This window comes from Schistocerca cancellata, chromosome 4 (assembly GCF_023864275.1).
Source record: "Schistocerca cancellata isolate TAMUIC-IGC-003103 chromosome 4, iqSchCanc2.1, whole genome shotgun sequence".
Lineage (NCBI taxonomy): Eukaryota > Metazoa > Arthropoda > Insecta > Orthoptera > Acrididae > Schistocerca > Schistocerca cancellata.
The window spans coordinates 920,073,695-920,092,628 of record NC_064629.1 but is presented as its reverse complement, the minus strand read 5'-3'; the positions used below and the strand labels follow the sequence as shown (position 1 = coordinate 920,092,628).

General features: G+C 40.8%; 1 protein-coding gene across 1 annotated transcript in view; it reads right to left on the bottom strand.

The window, feature by feature from the left end:
- Positions 1 to 18,934, bottom strand: part of LOC126185094 (tyrosine-protein phosphatase 69D) — a 367,349-nt gene that overhangs the window by 308,764 nt on the left and 39,651 nt on the right. The window contains exons 2-4 of the mRNA XM_049927899.1: positions 14,644 to 14,794; positions 11,544 to 11,680; positions 9,343 to 9,478 (exon numbers count right to left, since the gene is read on the bottom strand). Of these exons, the coding sequence (XP_049783856.1) occupies positions 9,343 to 9,478; positions 11,544 to 11,680; positions 14,644 to 14,794 (424 nt within the window). The remainder of the gene's footprint in view (positions 1 to 9,342; positions 9,479 to 11,543; positions 11,681 to 14,643; positions 14,795 to 18,934) is intronic.

Below are 18,934 nucleotides of genomic sequence, written 5' to 3'. Positions count from 1 at the left end.
TGCAATGCAGATAGGTTTTCTAATTTGTTTTGCAATTTGTCTTGATCTTCTGATGACTTTACTAGATGATAAACGACAGCATCATCTGCAAACAACCTTAGACGGCTGCTCAGATTGTCTCCTAAACCATTTATATAGATAAGGAACAGCAGATGGCCTATAGCACTATCTTGGGGAACACCAGAAATCACTTCTGTGTACTTGGTGACATTCCGTCAGTTGCTACGAACTATGAGCTCTCTGATGGGAAAGCAAGAATCCAATCTCATAACTGATACGATATTCCATAAGCGAGCAATTTCACTAAAAGCCGCGTGTGTGGTACAGTGTCATAAGTCTTTAGGGAATCTACAAATACGGAATCAATTTGAAATCCCTTGTCAGTAGCACTTGACTGTGTGTCAATAGACAGTTCTTTTTTAGTTAATTCATAATGTTATAACACAATATATGTTCTAAAATTAATTATACGGGCCTGTAATTTAGCAGACTACTCCTACTGCCTTTCTCGAATATTGATGTAACCTGTGCAACTTTCCAGTCTTTGGGTACTGATCTTTTGTCGAGTGAATGGTTGTATGTTATTGTTAGGTATGGAGCGATTTCATCAGCATACTCTGACAGTATACAGTCGGCACCAGAAGACTTGCTTTTCTTAAGTGACTTAAGTTGCTTCACTACTCTGACGATATCTACTGTTATTCATGTTGGCAGCTGTTCTTGATTCGAATTCTGGAATATTTACTTCATCTTCTTTGCTGAAGGAATTTCGAAAGGCTGTGTTTAGTAACTCTGCTTTCGCAGCACTGTTGTCGATAGTGTTTCCATTGCTATCATGCAGAGAAGGTATTGACTGTGTCTTGCCCCTAGAACCCTTTACATACGGCCAGAATCTCCTTGGATTTCTGCCAGGTTTCGAGACAAAGTTTAATTGTGGAAACTATTATATGCATCTTGCATTGATGTCCGTGCTAAATTTTGAGCTTCAGTATAAGATTGCCAATCTTTGAGATTTTGCATTCATTTAAATTTGGCATGCTTTCTTCATTGTTTCTGCAACACTGTTCTGACCTGTTTTGTGTACCAATGGGGATCAGCTCTGCCATGTGTTAATTTATTTAGTATACATATCTCAATTGCTGTTGATACTGTTATGAATGATTGTTTAAATGCCCGTGTGTGTGCTGTTACACAATCCAAGTGTGAACAATATGTAGGGAGTTGCAATACATTCCTATAGTATTCATTACAGCTGATTCTTGAAACTTCATAAGCAGGCTTTCTCAGGTACTTCACGTCTTACCTTCTAGAGCGCGCTAGTTCAGCTTCTTCAGCATCTCTGTGACATGGGGCGAACAAACCTGTGATCTTCATGCTGCCCTTCTCTGTATATGTTAGTACTGGGACTACAAGGTTTCTACACCAAGTACCGTTTTCGAAGATGGCGGCGATGCTATCATCCAAGATGGCAGCCATGACGTCAGCTGATGACGTAAGTACGGTTATCCAAGATGGTGGGAAATTTGAACTTTGGCAGGAAAGTGCCACACCCTCCTCATCCAGAAAAATGGTGGGAAGTTCAAATTCCAAGAGGATAATGCACCACACCCCGGTTATCTCTACTAAGCAAAGAAAATCGCGGGTAGATAGGTCACTTGGCCTACCTCCACTAACTTAAGTCATCCGACCGCCACCTCCTCCTACAAACTGGCTCCAAGTTCGAATTTTGGTGGTAAACAAAGATCAATTCACGTATCTCTACTAAGCTAAGAAAATCTTAGAAGAAAGCACACTTGTACTAACCTCAGTTGCCCGACCGCCACCTCCTTCTATGGATTCGTGGGAGAAAAGGACTAGTCTTTATTAGTTAAACAATTCGATGCAGGTGTGTTCGCAACTGAGTCCAGAGCCCAACTGGCGTAGCACACATCGCCACCAGCAGAGGGCGCTCTCATGACTTCAGATGATGACACAAGTACCGTAATCCAAGATGGCAGCACCCAGTGTGTTCACCACAAGGTCCAGAACCCAAATGACTTAGTTCATATTGTCGCCGCCAGAGGGCGCTACCGTGACATCAGCTGATGACGCAAGTACCATTATTCAAGATGGCGGCATACAATGTGTTCACCACGAGGCCTAGTACTCAGTACCACCGGCAGAGGGTGCTGTTGTCCGTTTCGTGACATAATCGAAGATGGTGGGGGGAAATGGCCGGAAAACAACTCTGAACCCAAGTCTTAATTTTGCAGGCAGTTTCTCCACCACGAGATCTAGATTGCAACTGACCTAGTGCAAAGCACTACCACCTGGTGCTGTCTTCCCTCATGTGACATAACCCAAGATGGTGGTCTGGAGGGGGAAAAGGCACGAAAATGACTCAGCCTGTTCTGGGTTGCTATATAGAGTAAGGAATGACTGCACTCTATTTATTTTGAAACACTTTATTTAGGGATGCAGTATATTTATCACACTGACACAAAACACACGCTCTGACATGCTTGGGGCCATCTCACACAGCCCACAGACCTGTAAACTACTTCTAAATAACGCTCTCCAGACACGCAATCAACTCCTAATTCTCCGAAATAATTTCGGTACAGACCTGCAAACTGCTCCTACATAATGCAGCACAGTGATGTGTAGACTAGTGTCCTGCATGACCGAGTAAGCGAGCACAAAATACGAGATGGGGCGAGCACACCCTAACTGGATAGGCTGCCCGCACTAGTTCTGGTGACCGAGCATAGAAGCCGTGACCGAATACGTAGCACGCAACTTCAAACACATTACACGTGTCATTATCCGTGTGAGACTGCAGCCAGTACGGGCTTCTCATTTGTGGTCTCTCTCTCTCTCTCTCTCTCTCTCTCTCTCTCTGCAATCATGCAGTGCGAGGAAACCAGTGCAGTAAGATGTAAGATTGAAATCAATGTTTACACGTTGAAGAGACGGGAAGGTCTAAAAAGCCAAGTACGGAGCATATTGTTGGTGGTTGTAGACGAAAACAGTGCTTCTACTGGGTACGTATCGTGCATAAACTGCTCCACATTATTGCGTTTCCAATCGCGAACCACTCTTTTAAAGAAACACAGTTGCAAGAGACCTCACAAAGATACAGCTCCTTCAGGAATACCGGCAGTAATAAAAAATAGTATTACAGCAAAGTGTGTTGCAATGTGTGCTAAAGATATGAGACCTTTTAATGCTGTTTGCGGTGAAGGTTTCAGAGAACTAGGCCAAGAATTAATACATCTAGGTGCGCATTATGGAAAAGTTAACGTGGCAGATGCCATGCCACATCCCTCTACTATAAGCAGACATATCAAAGAACAAGCTGATGCGATACGAAGCAGTGTAATGCCTTCTGTTATTGCGGAAGTTATTAATAAAACATGTGCTGTGACAGTTGGTATGTGGACTGATTCGCATAATCAGGTGCACTATTTGACGCTTACATCTCATTACATTAACACAGATTGGTCTCTTGTGATCAATGTTTTATTTACAACAAAATTCCTGGACGTTAGGGAGACGGGAGTAAATATTATAAAAGAAAGTGCTCTATGAATTTAGCTGTGTAACGTACCCGTTCTTGGAAACGTTACTTTTGTATTAAAAGGGAGAGAGAGAGAGAGAGAGAGAGAGAGAGAGATAGAGAGGCATTGGATTTGTACAGTACAGAGCAGCGAGCCGTGGCGAGGTGAGGTGAGACGTCAGCGGTGACCGGTCATGCTCGGTTATCTGCGTGTCCGGAATCCGGACAACAGACATGGGGCGAGTACGTGACCGAGCCAAGTCGTGTGGGACCGGACACGAGCGGCTCGGTCCCCCCGTCAACAGGCGAGCCGTGACCGGTCAAACATGGAGCGTTGCAGCACTCTAGTGTAGACATGCTCAGTACTTGTAAACTGTCCAAATAGCGCATGGCACAGCCTACAGGCCTGCTTGCAAAATACTGCAATCAACATGCACAAGCACCACCATGCCCCCACACGCTGCCAACTAGAGTGCAAAGTGATGGGGCCTTCAGCTGTCAAACAGCACACTGGCCCCCACCAGGGTCCCGCAAGCATGAAATGGCGACATCTTATTCATTCTTGGCACCTGATAAATTCCTATCTACACTCCTGGAAATTGAAATAAGAACACCATGAATTCATTGTCCCAGGAAGGGGAAACTTTATTGACACGTTCCTGGGGTCAGATACATCACATGATCACACTGACAGAACCACAGGCACATAGACACAGGCAACAGAGCATGCACAATGTCTGCACTAGTACAGTGTATATCCACCTTTCGCAGCAATGCAGGCTGCTATTCTCCCATGGAGACGATCGTAGAGATGCTGGATGTAGTCCTGTGGAACGGCTTGCCATGCCATTTCCACCTGGCGCCTCAGTTGGACCAGCGTTCGTGCTGGACGTGCAGACCGCGTGAGACGACGCTTCATCCAGTCGCAAACATGCTCAATGGGGGACAGATCCGGAGATCTTGCTGGCCAGCGTAGTTGACTTACACCTTCTAGAGCACGTTGGGTGGCACGGGATACATGCGGACGTGCATTGTCCTGTTGGAACAGCAAGTTCCCTTGCCGGTCTAGGAATGGTAGAACGATGGGTTCGATGACGGTTTGGATGTACCGTGCACTATTCAGTGTCCCCTCGACGATCACCAGTGGTGTACGGCCAGTGTAGGAGATCGCTCCCCACACCATGATGCCGGGTGTTGGCCCTGTGTGCCTCGGTCGTATGCAGTCCTGATTGTGGCGCTCACCTGCACGGCGCCAAACACGCATACGACCATCATTGGCACCAAGGCAGAAGCGACTCTCATCGCTGAAGACGACACGTCTCCATTCGTCCCTCCATTCACGCCTGTCGCTACACCACTGGAGGCGGGCTGCACGATGTTGGGGCGTGAGCGGAAGACGGCCTAACGGTGTGCGGGACCGTAGCCCAGCTACATGGAGACGGTTGCGAATGGTCCTCGCCGATACCCCAGGAGCAACAGTGTCCCTAATTTGCTGGGAAGTGGCGGTGCGGTCCCCTACGGCACTGCGTACGATCCTACGGTCTTGGCGTGCATCCGTGCGTCGCTGCGGTCTGGTCCCAGGTTGACGGGCATGTGCACCTTCCGCCGACCACTGGTGACAACATCGATGTACTGTGGAGACCTCACGCCCCACGTGTTGAGCAATTCGGCGGTACGTCCACCCGGCCTCCCGCATGCCCACTATACGCCCTCGATCAAAGTCCGTCAACTGCACATACGGTTCACGTCCACGCTGTCGCGGCATGCTACCAGTGTTAAAGACTGCGATGGAGCTCCGTATGCCACGGCAAACTGGCTGACACTGACGGCGGCGGTGCACAAATGCTGCGCAGCTAGCGCCATTCGACGGCCAACACTGCGGTTCCTGGTGTGTCCGCTGTGCCGTGCGTGTGATCATTGCTTGTACAGCCCTCTCGCAGTGTCCGGAGCAAGTATGGTGGGTCTGACACACCGGTGTCAATGTGTTCTTTTTTCCATTTCCAGGAGTGTAAATACGTATTCACCTAGACACCATGGGTGACGTGAAAGCGCAGGAGCGCAGACGCTCCAAGGGGCGCGCACAGCTTCAAGCTGCCACCGAAAGGGGGTTGAAAGTCGCCTGCCTCTATTTACATGTATACAGTCATGCTTATACTGACATCACAGAATTCCAACATCGCTCACACGAGACACCTCCGAGCAGCAGATGTCTTTCCCACCGCCGACAGAATAGCACAGGGCACATTGCTCCTAGTGAGACATGACACACCCGTTTAAGCGTACTTAACTACCCAGCGTGGCTCTCACCTCTCTGCGAAACATCTGCATGATGTCTCACCATCTAAAACGTTCTCATTGTTATTTTTATGTCACACGGCTTTGGAGAGAGGCTGGGGCAAAGGTCCCGAATTTGAGTCTCAGTCTGGCACACAGTTTTAATCTGCCAGGAATTTTCATTTCTGTAATACTTGTGTGCTGAAATCGATCCTACCAGTACCAAACCTATTCTCATATCTCGGAATGCCTTTCATGACTTCCTTTAATCCAACCTGATGGGAAGCCCAAACATGGAGCAGTACTAAAGAATGGGTTATGGATTGGATTGTTTTGGGGGGAGGGGACCGGACAGTGAAGTCATCGGTCTCATCAGATTAAGGAAGGGCAGGGAAGGAAGTCGGCCGTGCCCTTTCAAAGGAACCATCCCGGCATTTGCCTGGAGCGATTTAGGGAAATCACGGAAAACCTAAATCAGGATGGCCGGACGTGGGATTGAACCATTATCCTCCCGAATGCGAGTCCAGCATAGAATGGTTATGCAAAGATTTTATACACAGTCTCCTTTATAGATGAGCTTCACTTTCCTAAAATTCTCCCAATATATCAATCACCTTCCCTGTTACTGACCTTTGTGCTCGTTCTATCTCATATAGCTTTGAAACATTTCTCCTATATATTTAATCAATGTGACCATGCTAAGCATCACACCACTAATATTATATTCGAACATTAGAGAATTGTTTTTCCTACTCATCTGTAACAACTAACACTGTTCTCCATTCATCACACGAAATAGAATTTCTGTCTAAGTCATGCTGCAGCCTCCTAAAGTTAAGCAACGATGATGCTGTACTGTACAGGTTAGTGTCATCAGCAAATAGTTGCCCACCAAAACCCTATCTGTCATATTGTTTACAGAGAACAACATCAGTCCTGCTACACTTCCCTACGGTACTTGCCATCCAGGGCAACATACTGGGTTGTATTAATTAAGAAGTCTTCGAACCATTCACATATCTGAGAACCTATACCATATGCTCAGACCTTCGTTAACATCCTGCAGTGTCAAATGCTTTCCGGAAATCTACAGATATGAACTACGCACTGACAGAAGCTTTCCTGTCTAAAGGAAGTTTACGAGGATTGTAACTTTAATAGTGGTAACTATTTATTTACAGCTTTTACAAAATAGATACATGTTCAAAGTTTTACTGACCTTCAAAGTAGTCACCAGCATTGTGTAGAACCCGTTGCCAGCAATGTGGAAGTCTTAGGATACTCTTAGCAGTGCCAGTTGTGTTGACAGAACGATCAGTGCTGTCTATGGCCCAACAAATTTGTAGCAGTTCTGGAGTGCATGCCAAGAAGTGTTACTGATTTGTTTGACTGTTGGGGCTGCTAAGTGCTATACCACCTATTGCACTCCCCTGACTTAAGCCCTCGTGAGTTCAACTCAATTTCTAAACTGAAGGAAACACTTCATGGTATTCGCTTCAGAACTGCTACAAATTCGTCAAGCAATAGACTGCACCGCTCCAACTGTCAACACAACTAGCACTGCTAAGAGTATCCTACGACTTCCACATCGCTGGCAACGGGATATACACAATGCTGGTGACTACTTCGAAGATCAGTAAAACTTTGAAACACGTATCTATTTTGTACGAGCTGTAAATAAATAGTTGCCGCTATTAAAGTTCCAACCCTCGTATTATTTTCTAATTTGGAATATTCTCAAGAATTCTGCAGTAAACTGACAGCAAGGATACTTACTTGCCTGTAATTCTGCAGGTCCATTCACCTGCACTTTTTTCTAGTTGCTTGGAACTTTGTGCTGGGTGTAAGATTTGTGATAAATGCAAACTAAGTAAGGGGCCAATGCTGAAGAGTATTCTGTAAAACCAAATTGGGATTCTGTCCAGACCTGGTGACTTACTTGTTTTTGACTCCTTCAGCTTCTTCTCAACTCCAGGGATACCTTTTTCTATGCCTTCCCCTCCATAATGGAGTCTGTGCAATGGTCAAACGATGGAACGTCTGTACGATTCTCCTGTGTTGATGATTATTTAAATGTGAAATTTAAAATGCCAGCTTTTTTTCTGCTGTCTTCTACTGCCACACCGGACTGGTCAACAAGTGACCAAACAAAAGCCTTTGTTCGATCCACTTAGTGAATTTATGTAGCATCAGAATTTTCTCAGCAAGATCTTTTGTCATAACTTTTGCTGTTGTTGTTGATTAAACATTAACTTTGTCAGTGGTTGCTGGGACTTCCAACATCGCAAATCCACATGTACTATTTCTCATGGCCGAATCAGTCATTATGCATAGCAGCTCAAATGATGTCTATACAATTTGAGAGGAAGCCTGTGAATTAAGTTCACTGGAAGCACAGCTTATGGAGGGAAGGGGCAGGGGGCAGCTACACTTTAAAACAGTTACATTAAGGAAATTTATATGTTAAAACGGACTGTCAGCACTCTTAGTGATTGTGCCTGCATACGTGTAACTGTACTATAACTTAATAGAGTCTTAAATATTATGGCATACAAGGAAAAATGAATAATCTATTGCAACCTGGAAGCAGTGATTTTTTTATCTGAAAGAGGCACTACTGTCTTCACATCAAGATTCCAAACCTACTAAACTGCATTAATATCACAAAATATAATTCTAATACCGAGGTTACCACAACAACTTTGGTAAAAAGGAACAGAAGTTAAGAGCTCAAAATTAATATTTTTAGATAGGAAATCAAAGGCTAAACACGTGTAGTTCAAGGTGCAACACAACTAAAAATGTTCTCTGTAAAAGGTGAGGGTTCTAGAATTTCCTGACCACAAGTTTCATTCAATGGTTCATTCCACCGCAAAGAAAAGTCATTCTAAAATGTAAAACACAAAGAAAATGTTACCAATAAGAGTGAGTGTTAACACCAGCAGCTGAGTAATATGGACATTCCAAGTTGCTGACGCGGATGTCGTTATAGTTAAGTATACGCCATACACTACTATTTGAAATCTATGTGACTAGAGTAATTTGAAGGGTATCTATTACTGGAAATTCTTTCCCATTATCTAAAATCATTCACCTCTAATTCTGGTGTGCGTGAACAGTTTACCATCCAGTACTCCGGCCATATTCCACTGGCATCACCAGTGGATCCACCACAGTCTAAAGTTACTATCGATTAAAAAAAAAAAAAAATAACTCTTCTAATTAGAGTGATACCTGCTTGAAAACTTCTCTGAACTTACTTTTTTTTTTTTTTTTTTGAATGACTGACACTCTGCATGTAATAAGAGATACAGGAATTTTATTTCCTATTTCATGATATTCATCATGGTGTTACACTGCTAGATGTTTCCAGCCTCTGCTTTGCTCTCTCGACAGTATTATGTTAAGATCATTCTATCATCTCTCTTATTTGTATTCAATAGGTTTGTACATAGTTGCCCTATATCAGAAATATAACTTTCTACACACAAAACTGATAAACTTTTGTAAATGAAAGAGCAACAACTCACATTTCAGCATATGATGTTTCAGCCATTCTGAACCATCTGACATCAGTCATAGGATAGCCACAGAAAATGCACGATACATTCCCTGAACTAGTCACATTAATACGTCCTGATCCTCCTGGAAAAACTACAACGGGCACTGGAATCATAAAAGTGAAAGAATTAGTAAGGAACAATACCATCACCTACAAAATTGCAGCAAACTGTTGAGTATTCACAGTAAACATGATACAGAAATAACAAAAATGAATTTTTGCCCCAGTTCAGGTCTCAGTGATGTCTTTCATTTCTTTTCACTTTGCTGGTAACTGAAAGACTCGGGTGTAAAACATGGTAAGTGACATTTTACTGTTTTTAAGTTATTAAATAGAAAGTTTTGTAATAAAAAACCATGCTCCATGAAGGAATTATCCAAATGGGACAGAAATTGGTAGATGTGATGTATATGTACAGAACAACAAGTAATTACAATTTCAGAAGAATTAGATGACTTGTGCAAGAGAAAGAGTTCACAAATTCAGCAAGTCAGTAAGTAACATATTGGTCTCTTATGCAAGCAGTTATTCAGCTTGGCATTGATTGACAGAGCTGCTGGATATCCTCCTGATGGATATCGTACCAAATGCCGTCCAATTGGCACATCAGATGACCAAAATCCCAAGCCAGTTGGAGGACCCTGCTTATAATACTCCAAATATTCTCAATTAAGTTAGAGATCCAGTGACCTTGCTGGTCAATGTAGGATTTGCCAAGCATGAAGATAAGCAGTAGAAACTCTTGCTGTGTGCAGGCAGGCATCATTTTGGTGAAATGTGAGCACAGGATGGCTTCCCATGAAGAGTAACAAAACGAGGCGTAGAATATCATCGAGGTACCACTGTTTTGTAAGAGTGTCCTGGATGACAACCAAAGGGGTTGCCGAAAACCTGCCAAGGGAACTGAGCCACTTACGAAAACTTTACAACAACAGATAAACTTCACAAGTAGTTTCATCTAAACTGCAAAAGCAGGAGAAGACACAAGGAAGACTGGATTTTTATCGTTTTGTGTTCAATAGGTGGGAAGATTAGCCAGCTCCTGAAAAAACATAAAATTGACAGTCTTCAGCAAAGATCCGGCAATTAATGAAACATGTGAAGGTTGATGTAGGCCTCAGAACACTTGGAATATACAAAATACCATCTCAGATGCAGAAAAGCTGTTCAGGGAACTGAGCCACTTGTGTAAAGTTTTCAAGGAAAACAGTTACAACAACAGACAAATTTTGTGAGCTGTTTCATCTAAGACCTCTGAAGAAGACACAAAGAAGACTGCATTTTTACTGTATTGTGGCTCAATAACAGGGAAGATTAGACAGCCCCTGAAGAAACACATTCGATCCAGTCTTCAGGCCTCCAGTAAAGAACTGGCAACTATTGAAGCCTGTGAAAGTTGACGTAGGCCTCAGAACACGTAGAATATACAAAATAATGTGTGGGTGTGGGTAGTTGTATGTTGGTCAGACTGTCCACACTATTGAACTGTATTGCACAGAACATGAAAGGTGTTACCACCTATGCTACCCCGAAACATCAGCTTTAGCTGAGCATGCACTGGAAAACAGACACCGAATAGCATTTTACAATACTACTATTATTAAATGGACCAACAGCTTCTGAGGTAGTGTAGTACATGAAGCAACAAAAATTAAAACGTCGGACAACAGCCTCAATAAACACGGTGGACTGCAGCTGAGTGTGGCCTTGCATCCTGTGATTGGGGAGCTGAAGCAGGCACAGCGGTCCTGCCACCAAAACATCGCCTTATATGGAGTGGGACTAGGCCCCAGTGACATCACTGGCGGCAATGCAGCTATACAAGCACAGCAATGGCATTCAGATGACAGTCAACCAATTTCTGCCAAAAAGCTTGTGGGCAGTTAACCACTTGACACAGCTTGGAACCCAAGAGTATTTTATTAATGTATATCGCCGTGAAGCATGTATTCGTACAAAACAACAACAACAACAACAGCAGCAACTACTACTACTACTACTACTACTACTACTACTACTACTACTACTACTACTACTCTACCGCCATTTGAATGTTAATAATGTCAAGTTAATCATTTCAATCATGTTTTAAATAGTAACAACATATGATAAGTTATTGTGTCATGGCATCATTGATGAAAGAGAAGTAATTAATTAGTCATCACTTACTTGTAACATTTAAATATATAGCTTGAGACACCTCATCCTCTCCTGCTGATGCAAAACATGTGTAGTTGCCGGCATCACTCATATTGACGCAAATTACTGTCAGTCTGGACTCATCTTCAACTCTATCAACAATATGTCTGAAAAACAAAATGTATTTACAAACAACTTTAACTAATTTCAGAGCCATAAAAAAATTATATGTGTAATTCAAAATTTATTCTTCTTCTATTCTTACTTCTCCTACAAATCATTGGTTATCAGCCCCCTTCTCTCCCTGATGAACGGAGAGAAAAGGTGAAAAATAAACACACCAGAAAAAAATTTCATCCCCAGGAGGTGGTGCACTGACAATATGTAACCCTTACTTTTGCCTTTCTTCAGGTATGTCATATCTAGCTGAGCCCACTCATTGATCCCAGAATGAATTTTTCACTCTGCAGTGGAGTGTGCACTAATATGAAACTTGCTGGCAGATTAAAACTGTACACCGGACTAGGACCCAAACCCGGGACCTTTGCTTTTTGCAGACAAGTGCTCTCTTGGTACAGCACTTGCCTTTGAAAGACAAAGGTCCTGGGTACAAGTCCCAGTCCAGTGCACAGTTTTAATCTGCCAGCAAGTTTCCCATTCACTGATGATTAGATCCTGTAAGGCTACCAAATTGAGGGGATTAAGATTGGACAATTTAAAAAGACAGTCAACATGCAACACGGTGCCTGTGTATTCATCAAACCAATAATGTATGTGTGTAGCCTTGTGGACGTGGTTGTCATCTTGGAAGACTAGAGAGCACAGAACGTACTGACCACGAAGATTTATAAGAAAGGGCAACACTTAGTCACTAAGTGCTGAAATAAACATCCTAGTTCATCTTCATGGTAATCTCAATGAGTAGGTCCACATCATGATAAGCAAAACACACCCAAACCATCACCAAACCACCTCCAACGAACTACACCTTCAAAACACTCTAGATTAGATAGCTCTTTGTTTAATTAATGCACAGGACACCTCACATCATTTCAAAGGAAAAAACTACAGCTCCTTGGACCACACTGTATATCTCCAGTCAACTACTGTCAAGTTTCTAGGTTGTTAAGCCCACTGAGGATGTGCATTTCTATGTTCTAATGCAAGCAATGGCCTTTCCCAAGTTACCCGAACTTCAATTGTCCATTGCACTCATTTCACTTCAAAATTTTAGTTCAGAAATTGGTTAGCATGGACACTCACTCACTGATAGCAGCATTTTCTGTTGGACTTGTCACTGACCTTCGGTCCCTGTTGTTTACAGAATTTTTTTTATTCTTTTATTTATTTATTTATTTATTACAACCACATTCTTACACAGTGTTACCTGATGTGAATAGTAGACCATTCCTTGTATGCACTTTGGACAATCTGTGTTAATTCACCACAAATAAGGCAACTTTATTCATGGTGTAGGCCTGGGAATGGGCAAATATGACAGCTCCTTTCTGCCATTCTGTCATGAATCCACGTTGACCCAGCTTACTGTACCTCCCTACATACACTCAATATCCCCTGCTCGTCCAATTTGGTATGGGTCCCACAAACTTGAACAATGTTCTAGGATGGGTCACACAAGTGATTTGTAAACAATCTCTTTTCTAGATGGATAGCATTTCCATAGCATTCTACAAAAAACTGAAGTCTGCTACCTGCTTTACCCACTGAGCATATGCGATTGTTCCACTTCATGTCCCTACTAAGTGTTACATCCAAGTATTTGTACGAGTTTACAAAATTCCAAATGTGAGTCACCAATATTATATTCATAGGATGGGTCAACATGGATGCATGACAGAATGGCAGAAAGGAGCCATCATATTTGCCAATTTCCAAGGACTACACCATGAATAAAGTTGCCTTATTTGTGGTGAATTAACACAGATTGTCCAAAAATTTTGCATTTTTGAACACTGAAAGCGAGTTGCCGATCATTTCACCACATCGAACTCTTACCAAGGTCAAACTGAATATCTGTACAGCTTTGTTAAGGCTGTGCTTCATCATAGATAACCGCATCATCTGTAAAAAGTTTGAGATTACTGTTAATATTGTCTGCAAGATCATTACTATACAACATGCACAGCAAGGGTCTCAACACCCTTCCCTGGGGTACACTTAAAATTACTTCTACGTTTGTCGATGACACTCCATCCAGGGCAACATGCTGCATCCTCCCAACCAATAAATTCTCAATCCAGTCACACATTGTCTGATACCTCATATGATAACTATCAGTCAATAATTTTCTATCTATATTTCCAATTAATACAGACTTAGTACTTAATTTGTACAGGACAGCTCTAACCTTCATATACGCTCTGTTTCCTCATTTCCTGACTTTCCTTTTCTCAATATATTCCTTTTCTGCCTTACGTTTTTTATTTATTCTGTTACCCATCAGTCTCTTGGTTATATTTGTTTCTCCTCTATCATCTCATTGGTGCATACAATAGTATTTATCTATATTTCATTCCAAGTAACATGCTGATCATTATCAGCTATGATTTTATTCAATTTCTCCATAAAACACACAATTTTTTTGTGATTCTTCTTTGAAACACTTCTTTTTTGTGATTCTTTTTATTTGTATCAGCCTGACATTACGCTTCATGAAACAGGGATTAAAATAATGCAACATTTTAGTGGCACTTAACATCACAGACGAACATAATCTTTTATGTTATTGGCACAATAATGGACATGACTAACATTATCACTGTAACTCGAGCTATTATTTGTGATCTATTCACACCACAACAGAGTATGTATTGTACACTCACACAAATCAAGAGAAAGCACAGAATAAGTGTGTTCTGAAGTTCATTTCAACTAAACTAGATGTTTTAAGCTTTGTTTCAGTCTAATAAGTTAATTAATGTGTGGCACATAAAACAACTATGAAAAACTTGTGAATGAAAACATAAGCACTTGACGATAACAGTTTTCTTTTTTCATAAGTTTGAAATTGTTCTACCAAGCATGGACTGGAGAACTCATCAAACTATAAAAATAGTTTTTCACATATACCTTTATGTTACTTTATTTCAGGACACAATTTATGACTTACCTATCATCTGAAACGCTGATGTTAACATCTTCAAATTCCCACCATACACTGCTGTTTGAGGGATGCACCTTGCATAAGAACGTTGCATTGTCACAAGCGCTAACCCGTTTGGAAGTTAATTGTATATCAGTAATTTCAACCTTCTTTAAATCTGCAACACACACAAACAAATTTCTTGTAACATAATTTATCAGTCATATTTGTAAAAACTGTATTACCATGTCCACACAACAAACCCTGCGTAAATAAGTATATTGCACTGAATATAATGACAAAGGCTTCAAGACTTCAAAACTTCACACAACAGGACTGTATACAGTGAACAAACAAAGGTATGTCATGCATCATTTCTATATTGTTAATGTTGACTCAGTACATAATTAAAGAAAAATCATACAAGGAAAGAGATGAAAGGCATACCTTAAGACACTGATAGTCAACCTTTTTTACCTACTGTCCACATTTGTATGTGTTTTAGTAGTACAATTTTTTAACCACCTACCAGCTGCACAGTAATGATAATTTAGAAAACAAGGAAATGACTTTAATTTACAAAATTTATAAAGCAATTACAGCAAGCTAAAGCATATAATAATAATTACTTGACAAATACTTCATGTCAAAATTTCATGGAAACTTAGTGAAAATGTCTTAAATCCCAACCACCTGCCACCCATCATGAAAGCTTGAATAACCACTAGTGGGCGGTAGGGACCAGGCCGACTACTACAGCCTTAAGAAGTATCAAGCATTCAGGTACTAGGAACCAAAACATATTGGGTGCAATTCTACACTTGAAAGCAGATACAGGCACCATACAAGGAGTAACATGATGTTTAACTGTCTCTAGAATGCAACATGGAAGTAATGATAGTTAAATATTCTGGAGAGAATTGAAGCTGAAATAATCTCAAAACCGATACTGGCAGGTTAGATTGTATGGAAAACAGAAATTAGTATGGATAAGGAAAAGGAGAAACTAAGGAAAAGGAAAAACTAAGGAAAAGGAAAAACTAAGGAAAAGGAAAAACTAAGGAAAAGGAAAAACTAAGGAAAAGGAAAAACTAAGGAAAAGGAAAAACTAAGGAAAAGGAAAAACTAAGGAAAAGGAAAAACTAAGGAAAAGGAAAAACTAAGGAAAAGGAAAAACTAAGGAAAAGGAAAAACTAAGGAAAAGGAAAAACTAAGGAAAAGGAAAAACTAAGGAAAAGGAAAAACTAAGGAAAAGGAAAAACTAAGGAAAAGGAAAAACTAAGGAAAAGGAAAAACTAAGGAAAAGGAAAAACTAAGGAAAAGGAAAAACTAAGGAAAAGGAAAAACTAAGGAAAAGGAAAAACTAAGGAAAAGGAAAAACTAAGGAAAAGGAAAAACTAAGGAAAAGGAAAAACTAAGGAAAAGGAAAAACTAAGGAAAAGGAAAAACTAAGGAAAAGGAAAAACTAAGGAAAAGGAAAAACTAAGGAAAAGGAAAAACTAAGGAAAAGGAAAAACTAAGGAAAAGGAAAAACTAAGGAAAAGGAAAAACTAAGGAAAAGGAAAAACTAAGGAAAAGGAAAAACTAAGGAAAAGGAAAAACTAAGGAAAAGGAAAAACTAAGGAAAAGGAAAAACTAAGGAAAAGGAAAAACTAAGGAAAAGGAAAAACTAAGGAAAAGGAAAAACTAAGGAAAAGGAAAAACTAAGGAAAAGGAAAAACTAAGGAAAAGGAAAAACTAAGGAAAAGGAAAAACTAAGGAAAAGGAAGACTAGAAAGGAAAATGGCACTGAATTTTAGGTATTACATAGAAGATAACTTGTTAGAACTGTACTTTTGTGTCACATTTTTGTTGCTAACTACAGAAATTTGCCAAAATACTAAGATAAACCCAGCCGAGACAGCCCCAGACTTACAACTGACAGCACAAAAAGTGACGGCATAAAATCGCAGCCAGAGTCGAAGTATGGTAAAGCACTGATAGGAATAAAATGCAACATGGTATTTTTCAGGATTATGCTGAGACCATGCAGAAGTGGAATTATTACTTGAAATATTGTGCATAACTTCTGTCTGAATTCTATACATATTCCAGAAGATGATGATAAAATATGCTGCAGTGGCTTATGTGAAGCCTTAACTGGCAAAGTTTTGCTGCTAATCACTACAGGTGAGTAGTCAACTTAGTAGGCTTTCTACAAAGATAGGCAGTAGTTTGATTCCATGTTTAGAGGCACTTTTTTCTATTTTATGTTTTCCTTCCTTATTGTATGAGACACATACTACATAGAAAACATCTCTCTTTTCCGATGGTAAGCAGTTAGTTTGCCATAATAGATGTCATAGGTTTTAGGCTTCAGGTCAATGACGATCATCTGTAGTGGCAACATCTGCTGTTAGTCCACCCATACAAGAAGAGATTGCTCGGACTTCTGCAGATGACGATGATGTAATAATAATAATAATAATAATAATAATAATAATAATAGTAATAGTAATAACAACTTAATTCTTTTAATAGTGTTCAAGTCAACAGGCCTTAGTTTTGGGAAAAAAAACAAATGTAATGCATATTGTTTCATATTAACATTAGAAAAAAGTCTCTTTCTAAACTTTGTCTTGGCAATATGACAAGTGAAAAACTCAACACACACAAATCTTCTGCACTGTGAATAAAAGTACATTTTGGCTCATACAATAGTCACCAAAAACCAAAAATGGATTACAGTCATGAAGACGAGTCAGTAAATAATTAGTTAATGGTAAGAGACTGCCTGAATGATAATATAAAAAACACATACTAAGATTATCTGTAACTGCATATTATAGTAGCCAAACAGGAAGAGCCTTACTAGCAAGACACAAGGAACATATCCCTATTAAAGTTGGAGATGTCACGCGTGGTTCGACATTCGCTGAACATTTAGTGCAAACGGCTCACGCACCCAACACTCCGGATAATACTCAGCTCTTGCATTGCGAAGTGAAGGGTGCGAGGTTGGATATTTTGGAAGAAATGCAAATTTTTAAACACTTATTATATGAAAAAATTAACCTCCTTAACGACCAGCTGCAGCTGCGAAACAAAAACTTTTTTGAAGGTTTTCAATCGTTATTCCATCTGCCATAATTTTAGGGAGTAATCATTATACCCTTGCCAACATGGTTTTAGCACTCCCATTTGCTGAATAGATGGGATTATCTAGTATTTCAAATCCGTAGTTATCCTCATGCGGTCAAGTTCGATGATTAGCCCGAATATGCTAAGTTGGCTTAAAATAGTTAATGCATTGCTCCCTTCACTTTTGACGTCCAACAAATTATTACAAATGTTAAGACAGTTGATATATCTTTGTTCCTTACAGGATAACATATACGTCAATTCGTTAGCCGCACCTGGTTATTCATAAAAATTTAAACTTTAGGAGTACATGTTGGTACCAGTGTTAACAAGTACGCATGACACGCTATCGCGCACGCGCTCTCGAGGCTATAGCCAGTTCCAGTACATCTGTTGCTGCAAGTCTGAAGTATTTCTATTACACGTCAGTTGTCAAACTAGCTGCTGAAGACAGTTTCTGGACAATGTCCTCAGAATAACTTTACACGACAGTCTGTCCATACAATCTGCAATGAATCCATATACATCCCAGTTTAACTTGGTACGTTTAAGTTGCCTCCAACTAATACTGCACGATTGGTACTACTGTACTCCTGAGTGGGTGGCTGATACAAACATTCGATGATTAACTTGAATACACTTAGGCTGGTTACTCAAATCCAGATAACTTCTTAGTCAGACTCTATTTGGACCTTGAAAGACAATATTTCTGTCAGTTGTGATGAACACTCCCCCTCCTATGGCATCTAAGCTGTCTTTATAGTATACTATCCACTCCTCATTAAATATTTCAGAGCTTTCTACTTTCTTTTCTTGGTTCTGAGTACAATTTGAATGTGACAAAGGCTGGTGAATTCAGGGACTTTGTACATAATCTGAATTCACACTCTGCTTATCAACTAGTGAATGTTCATCAGAGGACCTCAAACTACTGCCCAGGCAAGTACTCTGTTAGCTGAGTAGCTGTCTCCTCTGTGTAGTGCACCCCTGACCTATCAACGCAAATCCTACAATGCCTCATCCCAAACGCGGGACAGAAATCTGCAACCAGGCCTACAACAAAATCAACAGTGCCTCTGGTTGCGATTGTTCACTCATGTGTAACTACCAGACTCTGATCAGTTCTTCAAATTGTAAGATCTGCTTGCACCCTATGAGTGAGGCCAGCAGTCTTTGCCACTTCTGCCAGCTGAACGTA